This window comes from Dendrobates tinctorius, unplaced genomic scaffold, assembly GCF_039654945.1.
Source record: "Dendrobates tinctorius isolate UK_male_01 unplaced genomic scaffold, ASM3965494v1 ptg000015l, whole genome shotgun sequence".
NCBI classification, from domain to species: Eukaryota; Metazoa; Chordata; class Amphibia; order Anura; family Dendrobatidae; genus Dendrobates; species Dendrobates tinctorius.
Window position 1 is genome coordinate 56,284,191 of NW_027361683.1, and position 17,476 is coordinate 56,301,666.

General features: G+C 42.5%; 2 protein-coding genes across 7 annotated transcripts in view; one reads left to right on the plus strand and one right to left on the minus strand.

Moving 5' to 3' along the window:
- The window catches only part of EYA3 (EYA transcriptional coactivator and phosphatase 3), a 471,672-nt gene that overhangs the window by 436,079 nt on the left and 18,117 nt on the right, over positions 1 to 17,476 (plus strand). The window lies entirely within an intron of this gene.
- The window catches only part of XKR8 (XK related 8), a 334,294-nt gene continuing 320,824 nt past the window's right edge, over positions 4,007 to 17,476 (minus strand). Inside the window, exons 3-4 of one of the 2 annotated variants that reach the window (XM_073564573.1) lie at positions 6,398 to 6,550; positions 4,007 to 4,227 (exon numbers count right to left, since the gene is read on the minus strand). In XM_073564573.1, coding sequence (XP_073420674.1) covers positions 4,217 to 4,227; positions 6,398 to 6,550 — 164 coding nt within the window. In that variant the 3' untranslated portion in view covers positions 4,007 to 4,216. Of the gene's footprint in view, positions 6,551 to 17,476 lie in introns of both variants that reach the window. The other variant, XM_073564568.1, reaches the window with a different exon arrangement.

Below are 17,476 nucleotides of genomic sequence, written 5' to 3' on the forward strand. Positions count from 1 at the left end.
TGCAAAGCATTATACCTGTCAGTGCTGCACAGACAGAAGCCTTTTAGACCATGCTTTGAGCTTAGTCTAACAGACTTGCCATAGTTGGGTGACCCAGGGGCCCTATTTGAAGGGACAGGGAACCCCCTCCCTTTTTCTGCCTTCTAAATGATGGGTCATTCCATGTCAAGTGAACCAATGAATATTACCACTTTATTTTTAATTCTTTTGAGAATTTGTTCTTTGGTAATACTGTTAGAGGATGCAAAATGTGAAAAAGAAATCTATAAACTTGTTTTTTTTTATTAATTTTCAAAGTTGTGAAAAAATGTGAATTTCTGTGTTGCATGCCTTTACGTTTCCCCTCATAACTCCAGCAAGAAATAGGGAAAACTCCATTCAACTCAGAACAGTACAGGCTTTCAACAGATATGGCACAAGAGTTTCTTTAATATTTTTACTCATGGGGAATCAAATGCAAAATTTCAAAATGCATTTCTGAAAAATCAAAATGATGTTAATTTTTTGAAGATTTAACCCCTTAACGACTGCCGATACGCCTTTTAACAGCGGTAGTTAAGGGTACTAAAACCACAGCGCCATTAATTCACGGCGCTGTGATTTAAGTGAATAGCGCCCCCAGTGTCGGATTTTCTCCGGGGTCTCGGCTGCCAGGGGTAGCCGAGACCCCAGAGAACATGAATCGGTCGGTTTTTACCGATCCCGCTTTTGCGATCGCCGTTATTAACCCTATAACGGCGACCGCAAAAAAAAGCCGCGATTTTACATTTAATTTCTCTCTCCTCTGATGTGATCGCACATCAGAGGAGAGAGAAATAGGGTCCCCGATCCCCCCGGTACCTCTCCGTGGCCCTCCGTCCCCTCCCGGTGGTCCCACGTCCCGCCGGCGTCCTCCGATGGGCGCCGCCATCTTGAAAATGGCAGGCGCATGCGCAGTGCGCCCGCCAGGAATCTGCCGGCTCCAGCTGGCAGATTCCATTTATTATTTTGATCACTATGATAAACGATCATAGTGATCAAAATAAAAAAAAGTACATAACCCCCCCCCTGTTTATCACCCCCTTATATAGGCAAATATAATGAAATAAAGAAAATATTTTTTTTTCAGTTTTCCGTTAGGGTTGGGGTAGGGTTAGGGCTAGGGTTGGGCTAGGGTTAGGGTTGGGCTAGGGTTAGGGTTGGGTTAGGGTTGGGCTAGGGTTAGGGTTGGGCTAGGGTAGGGCTAGGGTTAGGGCTAGGGTTAGAATTAGGGTTAGGGCGAACTAGGATTAGGGGTAGAATTAGGATTAGGGATTAGGGTTGGGATTAGGGTTAGGGTTGGGATTAGGGTTAGGGGTGTGTTGGGGTTAGGGTTGGAGCAAGAATTGAGGGGTTTCCACTATTTTCCAACTTTGGGGGTCTACAAATTGGGGTCTAAAAAAATCACTTTTGCGGAAATAAAAAAGACTTTATTTTCACGGCTCTGCGTTTATAAACTTTTGTGAAGCGCTTGGGGGTTCAAAGTGCTCACCACACATCTAGATAAGTTCCTTAGGGGGTCTCATTTCCAAAATGGGGTCACTTGTGGGGGGTTTCCACTGTTTAGGCCCATCAGGGGCTCTGCAAATGCAACATGATGCCCACAGACCATTCCATCAAAGTCTGCATTCCAAAATGGCACTCCTTCCCTTTCGAGCTCTCCCATGCGCCCAAACAGTGGTTCCCCCCCACATATGGGGTATCGGCGTACTCAGGAAAAATCGCACAACAACTGTGCGGGTATGATTTCTCCTGTTACCCTTGTAAAAATAAAAATTTGGGGGCGAAAAGTTCATTTTTGTGGAAAAAAAATAGATTTCTTTTTTTCACGGCTCTACGTTATAAACTTCTGTGAAGCACTTGAAAGTTCAAAGTACTCACCACACATCTAGATAAGTTCCTTAATGGGTCTAGTTTCCAAAATGGGGTCACATGTTGGAGTTTTCCACTGTTTAGGCACATTAAGGGCTCTCCGAACACAACATGGCATCCGATCTCAATTCCAGCCAATTCTGTGTTGAAAAAGTCAAACGGCGCTCCATCCCTTGTGAGCTCTGCCGTGTGCTGAAAAAGTGGTTTACCCCCACATATGAGGTATCGGCGTATTCAGGAGAAATTGTACAACAAATTTTGTGGTTGATTTTCTCTTTTAACACTTGCAAAAATAAAAAAAATTGGTTCTGAAGTAAATTTTTTGCAAAAAAAAAGTTAAATGTTTATTTTTTTCCTTCCACATTGCTTTAGTTCCTGTGAAGCACTTAAAGGGTTAATAAACTTCTTGAATGTGGTTTTGAGCACCTTGAGGGGTCTAGTTTTTAGAATGGTGCCACTTTTGGGTATTTTCAGTCATGAACACCCCTCAAAATGACTTTAAATATGATGTGGTCCCTAAAAAAAATGGTTTTGTAAATTTTGTTGTAAAAATGAGAAATCGCTGGTCAACTTTTAACCCGTATAACTTCCTAACAAAAAAAAATTTTGCTTCCAAAATTGTGCTGATGTAAAGTAGACATGTGGGAAATGTTATTTATTAAGAAATTTGTGTGACACATCTCTCTGATTTAAGGGCATAAAAATTTAAAGTTTTAAAATTGCAAAAATTTTTAAATTTTCGCCATATTTCCGTTTTTTTCATAAATAAACACAAGACTTATTGAAGAAATTTTACCACTAACATGAAGTACAATATGTCACGAAAAAACATTCTTAGAATCAGCGGGATCCATTAAAGCGTTCCAGAGTTATAACCTCATAAAGGGACATGTATGTGAACCTATATAGAAATGGAGTATAACGCCAAAAAATTAAACAAGGTAGTTATATTATAGTATCAAAAATATTTACTCTTTATTAGTACAATAGCAAAACAAGTACATTAAAAAGTACAATCAAAAATGATCAGGGAACAGAGATGACACAGAGGAATGGAATCGCCGCACATATATGGTGAGTACAATGGTACAAAAAATTGTCCAAAATCTGCATGAAGACCCATGCCCATGCTGCAAAGTCTCACACATGGCCATCTATTAAAGCAAGGTTACTGCCAAAAGGCATAGGGAGTTCATACAGAGGCTTCCATCAACATGCCGTGTGCAAAAAAATGGACAGAGAAAAAGTAAGTCACCAAGCTTACCCATAGGGGAGATATGTGTGCGGAGTATCCAGTCCCCAAAGCCCCTACGCACGTTTTGCGCTGGGCTTCATCGGGGGGCGTATGTGGTGCTGTTACGTGTGCGGGGGATAAAATGTGTATGACACAGGTGTCCGGAATTAGCATCGCCGCGGGAGGATGTGAGCGCATGAGAGGCGGGCCCCAATCGCGGTACGTCACTTCCGGCCGTCATAATCTGTGGGAGGGACAAGGAGAGATGCCACTCTCCTGACGTCATTGTCCCGCCCCAGATATACTGACACCTTCCGGGACGCCCGCTTAAGACAGGACCAGCCGCGCATGCGCAACCCCGCGGCGGCCATTTCTGGTATTGGCAAGAGGAAGGGCAAGTTAGAACAGAATGACACGGCCTACAAGGAGGCACGAAAAGGAAAAGGAAGGGAAGCGAGGAGAAAGAAGAGGGAGGAAAAAAGGGGGGGAAAGTTCAACACTGATACCAATGGCCATACAAAACCACAATCTTCCACAAACAAAATTAGCGTGATTCACCGAACCCACGTAAGGTATGTTTAACAGCCATTGTGATTTACAGAAGAAAAAGCAATAATAAACATATAACAAAGAAAAGTCTAGATATATGCAATTGTAACTATTTATAAAAGGCACCATATAATGATATCCAAATATGATCAAAGCACACATTTTCTCATAAATAGTATGACATCATTCAATCAGGACATAGCCCCGCAGAAATTAATCATAGTCAATTTCATTACTGATCATTATATCAAGAGAGTGCAATATGTCATCTCATCTAATTAAGATACAAAATATCATTTAATATGCTATATATCCAAACATTGAAGTTAAAACAAAAAAAAAAAAATAGATAACACACAAATGGCTCTGCAAGATGTGCATGACCAAAGGATCAGTATAAAAACTGAGAGAACTTTCTTCCCTTTTCTTAAATTCCATGTCCTGCATACAAAAGGGTTCCACGTAATTGTTTCTCCACCTTCTACTCCACGATTCCAATTCGTGCACCCAAGATGAACCCCGCAATACATACAAGAATTCATATTAATTGTACACTAAAAAAATGTAAAATAAGAAACAGCAATTAAAAACAAGAACAAAAAACACCTTATATATACATATATAAAAAGCCAGAAAGACATGTTAACACTACAAAAAGGGGGCAAAGGATAACTTCTCATTAAGTCCATGAGGTGTCATGGACCCTAAGGTGACTATCCACCGACACTCCAGCTGGGCTAAGACCTTCTTATAATCTCCAACCCTAGTCCCAAGATGTACTTTGTCAATCCCTTTAACTTTAAATGTCCGTGGATCGCAATTATGGACTTGCTTAAAGTGCCGAGGGATAGTCTTCAATATTGTAACATCTGAGATCTCCTTTGCCACCCTTATGTCCCTTACATGCTCCCTAACCCTAGTGCGAAGCTCCCTAGAGGTGAGTCCCACATAGATCAAGTCACATGCACATGTGGCATAATATACCACATGTGTGGTACTGCAAGAGATATAGTTTGTGATATGGTATTCCATACCACCATCGGCCGCCTTAAAAGTGGTTGCCCTAACAATATTTTGGCAGGCCAGACATGAGCCACATGGATAACATCCCCACCTCTGGGGCCTGGTACAAAAAGGGTTAGTGGATCTAGCCACATAGTGACTTCTCACGAGATTAGTCTTTTAAATTTCTCCCCCTTCTACAAGTCAAGAGGGGTCTATCAGGCAGGATTCCCTTTAATGTAATATCTGTTTGTAAAACAGACCAATGTTTTCCCATGATCTCCCTTATCTTATTCCACTGATTATTGTAGGTCATGATACACCTCAGTGGTTGTTCCCTCACAGAACCGGCATGCTGTTTAGAGTCAAGGAGTTGTTGGCGAGGAGTCCTCCTGGCACGAGAAAAAACCGATTTAATGTTTCTCATACTATATCCACGATCACGGAACCGCTGGGCAAGATCCCGAGCCCTTTCCTCAAAGACCTCATCGGTGGAACATATTCGCTTCATTCTCAAAAACTGACCCACAGGAATGGCCCGAATGGTTGATGCATTGTGGGAAGATGATGCATGCAATAAAGAATTGACAGACGTTTCCTTCCGGAACACGTCAGTTTGAATTGCACCATCCCCACATAACATCTTAATGTCTAAAAAATCAATCTCACTCGCCGCCACCCTGTGGGTCAGTTTAATATTACGGCAATTTTGATTCAAACCACAGATGAAGTCGATGAGGTCAGGCTCGGTACCCTGCCAAATCATAAAGACATCGTCAATATAGCGATACCAGCACTGCACATGGGACGCGGCGCATGCACCATCCCCGAAAACCTCCCTCTCCCAGTAGCCCAGGAAGAGGTTTGCGTAAGATGGCGCACAGGCCGCGCCCATTGCAGTGCCGCGTCGCTGCAGATAGAATTTGTCCCTAAAAGTAAAATAGTTATGAGTTAAAACAAACTCAAGCAGTTCCAAGATCAGGGACCGCAAGGCCATATCTAGATTACTCATGCCAAGGAAAAACTCCGCTGCTTCCAATCCATCACTATGTCCAATACATGTATATAGGGACTCTACATCGATCATAGCAAACAACATGCCAGGTTCAAGATGGAGACCATCAAGTTTTCTCAGGAGGTCCGTGGTGTCCCTGACATAGGAGGGCAGCGTCTCCACTAAAGGATGCAGATAATGTTCAATGAACTTACAAATGGGATCGCAAAGCCCTCCTATGCCAGAGACAATCGGACGTCCAGGAGGATTCACTGGGTCTTTGTGTATCTTCGGCAGAAGATAGAAAGTAGGAACCACAGGGCTTTTAACTAATAATCCATCGAAAATCTTTTTAGGGATAATGCCCTGGTTAAAAGCAACATCCAGAATTTCATAGATGACTTCACCAAAGGAACTAGTTGGATTATGTGGGAGGATAGCATAAGATTCACGATCTCTTAACTGCCGAAAGGCTTCTTTTTCATACTTTAATGTTGGCCAGATAACCACATTCCCCCCTTTATCTGCTGATTTTATCACAACATCCTTTAAAGATTTAAGTTCCTTCAAGGTAATTCTATGTGCCCTTGTCAAATTGTCCCCCTTACGGGTCCTTGTTAATGTTTTTATATCTTTCACCACAAGTTTATTGAATATCTCAATCGATGGACATAAAGAGAAAGGGGGAAATGTGGTAGACCTCGGCACAACAGAAGTAGGAATAATACCTGGAGGATTAGATGATCCCTCCCGTTCTAGTTCCTCCAATATGCCCAAAGCTTCCTGTTCCGCCGAGGAACACAAAGTAGTCCTGTCAACCGATTTCGTGTGAAGTTTACGTAGTAAGACTTTTCTTAGGAACAATTGTATGTCCTTCATGGCTGAAAAAAAGTTAAAACCATTAGTAGGAACAAAATTCAGGCCCAGACTCAAAACCTCAAGTTGATTTTTAGTCAAAGAGTGGGTGGAAAGGTTAATTACCTCTAAGGCATTCCTAGTTTTAGTTTTTTTCTCCATTGATTGAGGTGGGGTCATTTTTCGTTTATTAGATGATTTACCCCTGAAGTGCCCTTGTCTTCCCATACCAAATCTCTCCTGATGAACATTATTACGATGGCCACTACTCTGTGGCTCCTCGTCAATGGACGAGGTTGACGAAAAGGAGTTATGATGGGTTCTTGGCGTGAATTGAGTTTTCATTAGTTTCTTTCGCCACCGATATACCTGGTTATTCTTATAATCCAGTTGATCCCGCTGATACTTTTTAGTTTTTGAAGCCACTATCTCCTTTTCCCACTTTGAAAAATCATTTTCAAGTTGTTTTTGTAATAGTGAGGATTCTTCTGAAGATAGTTTGCTATTAAGGGATTCCTGGAGATTATTAATCTCCAGTTCAATATCTTGGAGAGATGATGCATTGGATTTAATGAGTAACCCCATATATCCCCATGAACAGGTCGAGGACACATCCTCCCACTGTTTTTTCAATGCTTCATCTTCAATAGAAAAAGAAGGGAAAACCTGCACACGAAGGCCTCTTGGAATCAGGCCCTTTTCCAAATATCTTTCTAGGAATGCCTTATTCCACCACAAACGTAATTTCTTGTTACATAGGTATTTGAGTCTGGATACTGATTCGTCCGTATCTCTTGTATTTAAAACCACACTAGTGTCGTCACCAAAAACCTGATCAAGCTTAGAAAGCCACGTCTTTTCGCGTGCCTTATGATCCATGCTGCTGGAAGAAGCTGTGAATACACACAGAAAAATACTCAATTTGACACAATCCAACATATCAATGAACATAATACTTTTTCTGTCTTCATGCAGATTTTGGACAATTTTTTGTACCATTGTACTCACCATATATGTGCGGCGATTCCATTCCTCTGTGTCATCTCTGTTCCCTGATCATTTTTGATTGTACTTTTTAATGTACTTGTTTTGCTATTGTACTAATAAAGAGTAAATATTTTTGATACTATAACTACCTTGTTTAATTTTTTGGCGTTATACTCCATTTCTATATAGGTTCATATACTTCCATGGGAGTTGCCTCCTTATTTAGCCATTTTGAACGTTCTTTTTTCTAGACAGAAAAAGTATTATGTTCATTGATATGTTGGATTGCGTCAAATAAAGGGACAGTGGTCAGAATTGTAAAAATTGGCCTGGTCATTAAGCTGCAAACTGGCTCTGTCGCTAAGGGGTTAATATGTGCCTCCTATGCTCCTAGCCACATCTGTACCAAAATTCAAGTTGAGCTCTCACTGGGATCATATGTAAAAAAAAATAAAAATAAACAGTGTCAATATTTAATTCAGATCTGTTCTGCTTGTTGTCCAAAAGTGTAGGGTCTGTGTTTTTTTAAATATTAGGAGGGATACTTCGCCTGATTTTTCACACCAAGAACAGCTGACTGGACCGTGAGATGAGCTTTATAAATAGTTGAATGTTCCAGCTCAAACTGCTCTCCACCAATCCAGACATACAGTGGGGCAAAAAAGTATTTAGTCAGTCAGCAATAGTGCAAGTTCCACCACTTAAAAAGATTAGAGGCGTCTGTAATTTACATCATAGGTAGACCTCAACTATGGGAGACAAACTGAGAAAAAAAAATCCAGAAAATCACATTGTCTGTTTTTTTTTCATTTTATTTGCATATTATGGTGGAAAATAAGTATTTGGTCAGAAACAAAATTTCATCTCAATACTTTGTGATATATCCTTTGTTGGCAATGACAGAGGTCAAACGTTTTCTGTAAGTCTTCACAAGGTTGCCACACACTGTTGTTGGTATGTTGGCCCATTCCTCCATGCAGATCTCCTCTAGAGCAGTGATGTTTTTGGCTTTTCGCTTGGCAACACGGACTTTCAACTCCCTTCAAAGGTTTTCTATAGGGTTGAGATCTGGAGACTGGCTAGGCCACTCCAGGACCTTGAAATGCTTCTTACGAAGCCACTCCTTCGTTGCCCTGGCGGTGTGCTTTGGATCATTGTCATGTTGAAAGACCCAGCCACGTTTCATATTCAATGCCCTTGCTGATGGAAGGAGGTTTGCACTCAAAATCTCACGATACATGGCCCCATTCATTCTTTCATGTACCCGGATCAGTCGTCCTGGCCCCTTTGCAGAGAAACAGCCCCAAAGCATGATGTTTCCACCACCATGCTTTACAGTAGGTATGGTGTTTGATGGATGCAACTCAGTATTCTTTTTCCTCCAAACACGACAAGTTGTGTTTCTACCAAACAGTTCCAGTTTGGTTTCATCAGACCATAGGACATTCTCCCAAAACTCCTCTGGATCATCCAAATGCTCTCTAGCAAACTTCAGACGGGCCCGGACATGTACAGGCTTAAGCAGTGGGACACGTCTGGCACTGCAGGATCTGAGTCCATGGTGGCGTAGTGTGTTACTTATGGTAGGACTGGTTACATTGGTCCCAGCTCTCTGCAGTTCATTCACTAGGTCCCCCCACGTGGTTCTGGGATTTTTGCTCACCGTTCTTGTGATCATTCTGACCCCACGGGGTGGGATTTTGCGTGGAGCACCAGATCGAGGGAGATTATCAGTGGTCTTGTATGTCTTCCATTTTCTAATTATTGCTCCCACAGTTGATTTCTTCACTCCAAGCTGGTTGGCTATTGCAGATTCAGTCTTCCCAGCCTGGTGCAGGGCTACAATTTTGTTTCTGGTGTCCTTTGACAGCTCTTTGGTCTTCACCATAGTGGAGTTTGGAGTCAGACTGTTTGAGGGTGTGCACAGGTGTCTTTTTATACTGATAACAAGTTTAAACAGGTGCCATTACTACAGGTAATGAGTGGAGGAAAGAGGAGACTCTTAAAGAAGAAGTTACAGGTCTGTGAGAGCCAGAAATCTTGATTGCTTGTTTCTGACCAAATACTTATTTTCCACCATAATATGCAAATAAAATGAAAAAAAAACAGACAATGTGATTTTCTGGATTTTTTTTTCTCAGTTTGTCTCCCATAGTTGAGGTCTACCTATGATGTAAATTACAGACGCCTCTCATCTTTTTAAGTGGTGGAGCTTGCACTATTGCTGACTGACTAAATACTTTTTTGCCCCACTGTATCTCCCTGATCTGCCCAGTAAAAAAGACAACCCGGGCAGATTCTAGAAAGAGGAGTACCAAACGCACACCCCAGAAGGTGTGGAATATAGCAATAATTAAAATAAAAAATGTGACTTGTGAACATCGTAGGCACTGGTGGCTAATGTACTGTCCAAAGATTATGCTAATGAAGAAGTAGAAGTTACTTGTTTGCACCTTCTGTTCCATTACCATACTTTGTGTATCCAAGAAAACCAGACATTCTAAAAGTAAATAAAAATCATATATAACCCCATAACAGGCAGTACTTACTGATACAAGGAAACGGCCATAGTTAGTAAGAGATTGCAGGCAAGATTAAATCTTGCTCAGTACAAGGGACAAATTGATGATAAAAGCTCAGTTTAAAGACGTACTATTAACTGTTCAGACTAGTTGATTTTATTTTAAATCTTGATGATTTAACTACTATACTCTGCTTAAAAACTTGAAAAAGGATGTATATTTAATATTGCTTTTTCACTTCGTGTTAAATATATGATTAATAATCTTTATTTATATAGCGCCAACATATTCTGCAGCGCTTTACAATTTAACAGTTTCAAAACACAAGTCATAAGTAACAATGTTAGCAATACATTAACCCCTTTTCCAAGGTGGTTTGCACGTTCATGACCGGGCCAATTTTTACAATTTTGACCACTGTCCCTTTATGAGGTAATAACTCTGAAACGCTTCCATGGATCCCAGTGATTCTGACATTACAGACCACATCACATTTGAAGTCACTTTGAGGGGTCTATATGATAGAAAATACCCAAAAGTGACACCATTCTAAAAACTGCACCCTTCATGGTGCTCAAAACTACATTCAAGAAGTTTATTAACCCTTCAGGTGCTTCACAGGAATTTTTTGAATGTTTAAAAAAAAAAATGAACATTTAACTTTTTTTCACAAAAAAATTACTTCAGGTCCAATTTTTTTTTATTTTACCAAGGGTAACAGGAGAAATTGGACTGCAAAAGTTATTGTGCAATTTTTCCTGAGTACGCTGATACCTGATATGTGGGGGGGGACCACTGTTTCGGCGCATGGCAGAGCTCAGAAGGGAAGGAGCGCCGTTTGACTTTCAATGCAAAATTAGCTGGAATTCAGATCGGACGCCATGTCACTTTTGGAAAGCCCCTGATGTGCCTAAACAGTGGAAATCCCCCACAAGTGACCCCATTTTGGAAACTAGACCCCCCAAGGAACTTATCTAGATATGTGGTGAGAACTTTGAACCCACAAGGGCTTCACAGAAGTTTATAACGTACAGCTGTACAATTAAAAAATCATATTTTTTGCACAAAAATGATCTTTTCACCTCCAATTTTTATTTTCCCAAGGGTAACAGGACCCTAAAAGTTATTGTGCAATTTGTCCTGAGTACGATGATACCCCACATGTGGGGGTAAACCACTATTTGGGCGCATGGCAGAGCTCGGAAGGGAAGCAGTGCCATTTGACTTTTTTGCCTGGAATTGGGATCGGACGCCATGCCGCGTTTGGAAAGCCTCTGATGTGCCTAAACAGTGGAAACCCCCACAAATGACCATTTTGGAAACTAGACCCCCCCCCCAAGGAACTTATCTAGATGTGTGGTGAGCACTTTGAACCCCCCCAGTGCTTCACAGAAGTTTATAACGCCCGGGCATGAAAGTAAAAAAAAAATCATATTTTTTCCACAAACATGATCTTTTAGTCCCCAATTTTTTTTATTTTTCCAAGGGTAACAGGAGAAATTGGACCCCAAAAGTTGTTGTCCAATTTGTCCGGAGTACGCTGATACCCCATATGTGGAAGAAAACTACTGTATGGGCACACGTCTGGGCTCGGAATGGAAGTAGTGACGTTTTGGAATGCAGGCTTTGATGGAATGGTCTGCGGGTGTCATGTTGCCTTTGGAGAGCCCCTGATGTACCTAAACAGTGGAAACCCCCCACAAGTGGTGCCATTTTGGAAACTAGACCCCCTAAGGAACTTATCTAGATGTGTGGTGAGCACTTTGAACCCCCCAGTGCTTCACAGAAGTTTATAACGCCCGGGCGTGAAAATAAAACATTTTTTTTCCACAAAAGTGATATTTTTGCCCTTAATTTTTTATTTTCCTAAGGGTAACAGGAGAAATTGGACCCCAAAAGTTGTTTTGCAATTTGTCCTGAGTAGGCTGATGCCCAATGTGTGGGGGTAAAACACTGTTTGGGCGCATGGCAGAGCTTGGAAGGGAAGGAGCACCATTTGACTTTTTCAACACAGAATTGGCTGGAATTGAGATCAGACGCCATGTTGCGTTTGGAGAGCACCTGATGTGCCCAAACAGTGGAAACCCCCTAATTCTAACTCCAACCCTAACCTCAACACACCCCTAACCCTAATCTCAGCCCTAACCCTAGCCCTAATGGGAAAATGGAAATAAATACATTTTTTTTAATTGTATTATTTTTCCGTAACTAAGGGGATGATAAAGGGGGTTTTGATTTACTATTTATGGCGGGTTTTTGTTTGGCAGCTGTCACACGCTAAAAGACGCTTTTTATTGTAAAAATAGTTTTTGCATCAGCACATTTTGAGAGCTATAATTTTTCCATATTTTGACCTACCGAGTCATGTGAGGACCTATTTTTTGCGGGACTAGAAGACTTTTTTTATTGGCACCATTTTCGGGCACGTGACATTTTTTGATCGCTTGTTATTCCGATTTTTGGGACGCAGAATGAACAAAAACCAGCAATTCAAGAATTTCTCTTAGGGGGTGCGTTTACACCGTTCCGCAAGCGGTAAAATTGATAAAGCGGTTTTATTCTTCGGGTCCGTATGATTACAGCGATACCTTATTTATGTCTTTTTTATGTTTTGGCGCTTTTATGCAATGAAAACAATTTTATATAAAAAATAATTATTTCTGCATCGCTTTATTCTGCAAGCTATAACTTTTTTATTTTTTCGCTGATGATGGTGTGTGGCGGCTCGTTTTTTGCGGGACAAGATGACGTTTTCAGTGGTACCATGGTTATTTATATCCATGTTTTTGATCGCGCGTTATTGCACTTTTTGTTCGGCGGTATGATAATAAAGCATTATTTTTTGCTTAGTTATTTTTATTTCTTAAGGGGTTCACTAAAGGGGTTAACTAATGGGACTGTTTTATAGGGCGGGTCGTTACGGACGCGGCGATACTAAATGTGTACTTTTATTTGTTTTTTTTATTTCCAGAAAATGAATTTTTTTTTTTTATATATAAATTATTTTTACACTTTTTTTTTTATTAACTTTATTACATTGTCCCAGGGGGGACATAACTGTCGTGTGTCAGATCGCTGATCTAACACATCACAGATCACTGTGACAGATCAGCGATCTCACACAGGCACTGCAGCAGGCTTCCTCATGCCTGCACTCTGCAGGCAGTGAGGAAGCCGGCTCCCTGCAGGCCCCCGAAGGTCCCAGCCGCCATATTGGATCTGGAGACCTGCAGGGAAGGCGGCCTGTGCAGCACATCGCGCTGCTTCGGGGTTCTCAGGGAAGCACGGAGGGAGCCCCCTCCCTGCCGATGCTTCCCTAAACCCCCGGTACACTGCGATTGTGTTTGATCACAGTGTGCCAGGGGTTAACATGCCCCTGACACATAGTGCCGGTTGTCAGCTGTGATAATCAGCTGACACCCAGCCACAATCAGCGGTGCTCCCCCCTTAGAGCACCGCTGATCGCTATGACGTACTATCCCGTCCATGGGCATAGGGGCCCGGGTCCCATGGACGGGGATAGTACGTCAGATGTCAGGAAGGGGTTAAAGCAAAATAAGACGACCCTGCTCGTGAGAGTTTACAGCCTAGGATGAGACTGTATTTAGAAAATCACACTTAAAAGTTAGGAACCTATGGAGAACCCAACTTTAATCCTTGTACAAATGTAACTAAGAACTCAAAATATTGTTTTTTTCAAAAATCTATAAAATATTAGATTTCAGCGCTGAAATCTCATCCCTCGAGATCTCAGTCCCGAGATCACCATCAGCGCATGTGCCGTCCCCGGCGGCGGCCGCCATATTGCTGGAGCCAGCCAATACAGAGGGAACCGAGAGGGAGCCCCGGGGCTCTGGCCTGTCGCAAAATGTCGGCAGAGCCCCGGGATGGGAACCGGAGACACCGCTGGGCACGTGGAGACACGGCTGGGCACCCGGCGACACACACAGCGCCGACGGACACCCGGAGACGCCCAGACACCCCTGCGGCCTATACCCGGTAAGTGTCGGCAGCGTCCCGGGCTGCTGCACAGACCCCCCTGGCAGCAGCACAAGCCCGCCTGATAGCAGTACAAGCCCCCATGGTAGCATCACAGACCCCTGTCAGCAGCACAAGTCCCCCTGATAGCAGCACAGCCCCCTGGCAGCAGGACAAGCCCCCCTGATAGCAGCACGAGCCCCCATGGTAGCAGCACAGACCCCTGGCAGCATCACGAGCCCCCCTGGCAGCGCACTGCACATCGGAGCAACCTCTCATCCCTTCCTGCGGCCTGCAGTATCACCCCACTCCTGCCTCCTCCTGCAGCGACCCTGGGACCCCGCTTCACCGCAGCCACCACCCCCCGGTAAGCAATAAGACTCCTGGATTATAAGAGGCACCACCATTTTATTAATAAAAGTTTTTTCCTATTTTTCTCCTCAAAATTTGTGGTGCGTCTTATAATCTGGAACGTCTTATAAAGCGAAAAATACGGTATATCTTTTCTCTGAAACGTAAGAGCATTTCAGAGTAAAGCATTCATGCCTCCTATAACACCACAACACCCACAACACTGAGTTCTGCTGCTTATGGTTTGGGTAGCATGAATGAAAGGTTCCTTTTAGTCTGACCACTGGAAGTTCAGAATTTCTTATCTTAAATTTTTGAAGACCAGCAGCAGAATATGGAGCAGAGATTGTTAGATAAAAGTGATAGTAAAGGTATGTGCACATGATCAGGAATGGCTCAGGATTTGATACAGGTGAAATCTGCATCTGAGGTGTCACCAGCATTTTTGATGCGTTTTTTCCACATGCGTTTTTTCATTGAATGCTTTCTTTTTGGTCACTTGAAATAAAGTTAATTGAAAGTTGGCTTCTGGGAAGGAAAAAAAAGTGATTTCCTGTTTGCAGATATGTTGGGGTATGTTCCCAAGGTCAGTAAACGTTGCGGGTTGGATTCTGCGTACATCCGTAGCATCCAACCTGCAGCGTCCAGCTGTTACAGCATAGTGGAGGGGATTTCAAGAAATCCCATGCCCACTATGTGTGCACCAATGCCCGCGGCTCACCCGCAGAGATGGTCATGTGGAGCGTCTTTCAAGACCACAATATGTCCATTTTTGTAGCGGAGACGCTCCGACTCCGCTGCATAAATTACCTATTCACTATCATTAATGCAGTTTTACTGCATCTATCTTCCTAATCACATTCGTATTAAGTGCCTGCACGCAGCTTACTGCTCATGTATACTAATTTTATATAATATTTAATTAATTTAGTTAATTAACTTAAATAATGGTGAATCTTGCGACACAGGAAGTGAAGAAAAGCACAGAGAGAGGTCCCCTACTTTTTAATTAACAATAATTAAAAAAAAAAAAAAAAAGTGTGGGGTCCCCCTATATTTGTTAACCAGCCAGAGTAAAGCAGACTACTTGGACTGGTATTTCAGGCTGGTAAGGATCCAATATCCATGAACCTTGCCAACCTGATAATACCAGGCCACAGCAGTCTGCTTATCTTGGATAGTTAGCGAAAATAGTGGGATCCCCTTCAAAGTAAATAGCTTGTGGTCCCCCTATTTTTGATAACCAGCCAAGGAAAAAGCAGACATCTGCGGCCTGATATTCTCAGGCTGGTGCGGCCCATGTATTTTGGCCCTCACCAGCCTATAAATAGCAGCCCGCAGCCACTCCACATTAACGCATCCAATGTCCATGACATTCCAAGCGAAAAGCGCGTTGGGTGTAGTGGGTCCCCTTTGTGTTCCAGGTAACTTATACCTTACTATGCATATCATGCGGGCATTCCTCACTGTGATATTATATTGGTTTTGTGTGCCTACTATATGCTGATACTAACAAACTCAGGTGTTATGTCATGACCAGTCAGTGAAATGGTTCATAAAGCAAAAGCTATCATGTAACACGAAAAATGAAAGTTTATACCACCATGTATAAATTAAAATATTTTTATTGAAAATATATATTAAAAAGGTAGAACAAAATGCCACAGGTACAGTATAAAAGGTGGGGTCACCCAGGGGGTGCAAAGAGTAATCAATACGTAATATAAATAAGCAGGCAAGTAAATACAAACCATGGTTCAGTAAATACACGTGCTATTGTCATGTGTATATAATCATGAGGTGTATGTCTGGCAGTGACCATATTCTTGATGGATGCCATTGCACCTGTCTGCCTTGGGGCCCCATTGTACAATAACATGCAAAACTCATTTACATTTATATAACACTAGCTGAAGAGCCCGGCGTTATCCTGTGTGATACTGACTGAGCCGTGTATATAATCCTATTCTGTGTGATACTGTTTGCTGAGCCGTGTATCTAATACTATTCTGTGTGATACTGTGTGCTGAGCTGCGTATCTAATCCTATCCTGTGTGATACTGTCTGCTGAGCTGTGTATCTAATCCTATCCTGTGTGATACTGACTGCTGAGCTGTGTATCTAATCCTATCCTGTTTGATACTGCCTGCTGAGCCACGTGTCTAATCCTCTTCTGTGTGATACTAACTACTGAGCTGTGTATCTAATCCTATCCTGTGTGATACTGACTGCTGAGCCTTGTATCTAATCCTATCCTGTGTGATACTGGGCTCCCCCTGCAGTCTGGGTGGTCTGTGTTGGCACGTTAATAAATTGTGTTTTTTCCAGCTTTACAGAAGGATGATAACACCATAGAAATGATAAGCATAAGGGTATGTGCACACGCTGCAGATTCTGCTGCGGTTCCGCAGCGGTTTTGGCCGCTGCGGATCCGCAGCAGTTTTTGCTGCGGTGTACAGTACCATTATTCCCTATGGGAATAAAAAACCGCAGTGCAGCCTGTGCGGATTTTTCCACACGGTTTTCCTGCGGTTTTGAAACTGCAGAATTGACATGTCAATTCTTTCTGCGGATTCCGCTGCGGTTTGCCATCTCCTCCATTGAGGAGATGAAAAACCGCAGAGCAATCCGCAGGTAAAACCGCAGGTCTTTTGACCTGCAGACTTACCTGTGGATTTTACTAAATCCGCGCAGCCAAATCCGCACTACAATCCGCAGCGTGTGCACGTACCCTAATAGTCCTCAGTTACCTCAACTGTCTACAAAGAAAACTGTTGCTGATAGCAACCAATCACAACTCATTTTTCATCTTTTAAACAGTTCTATGACAGCGTGGCGAGTTTTGAGTGGCAACTTTTGTGTTTCGACTTTTATGTGGCAAGGTTGGTGTATGTGTGGTGAAATGTGAGCTGAGGGTGGTATATGTATTGAAGCACGTGGTAGTGTGTGCCGCATTTTGTGTGTGTGTTCATATCCCCGTGTGTGGTGAGTATCCCATGTCAGGACCCCACCTTAGCAACTGTATGGTATATACTCTTTGGCGCCATCGCTCTCATTCTTTAAGTCCCCCTTGTTCACATCTGACAGCTGTCCATTTGCCTCCAACACTTTTCC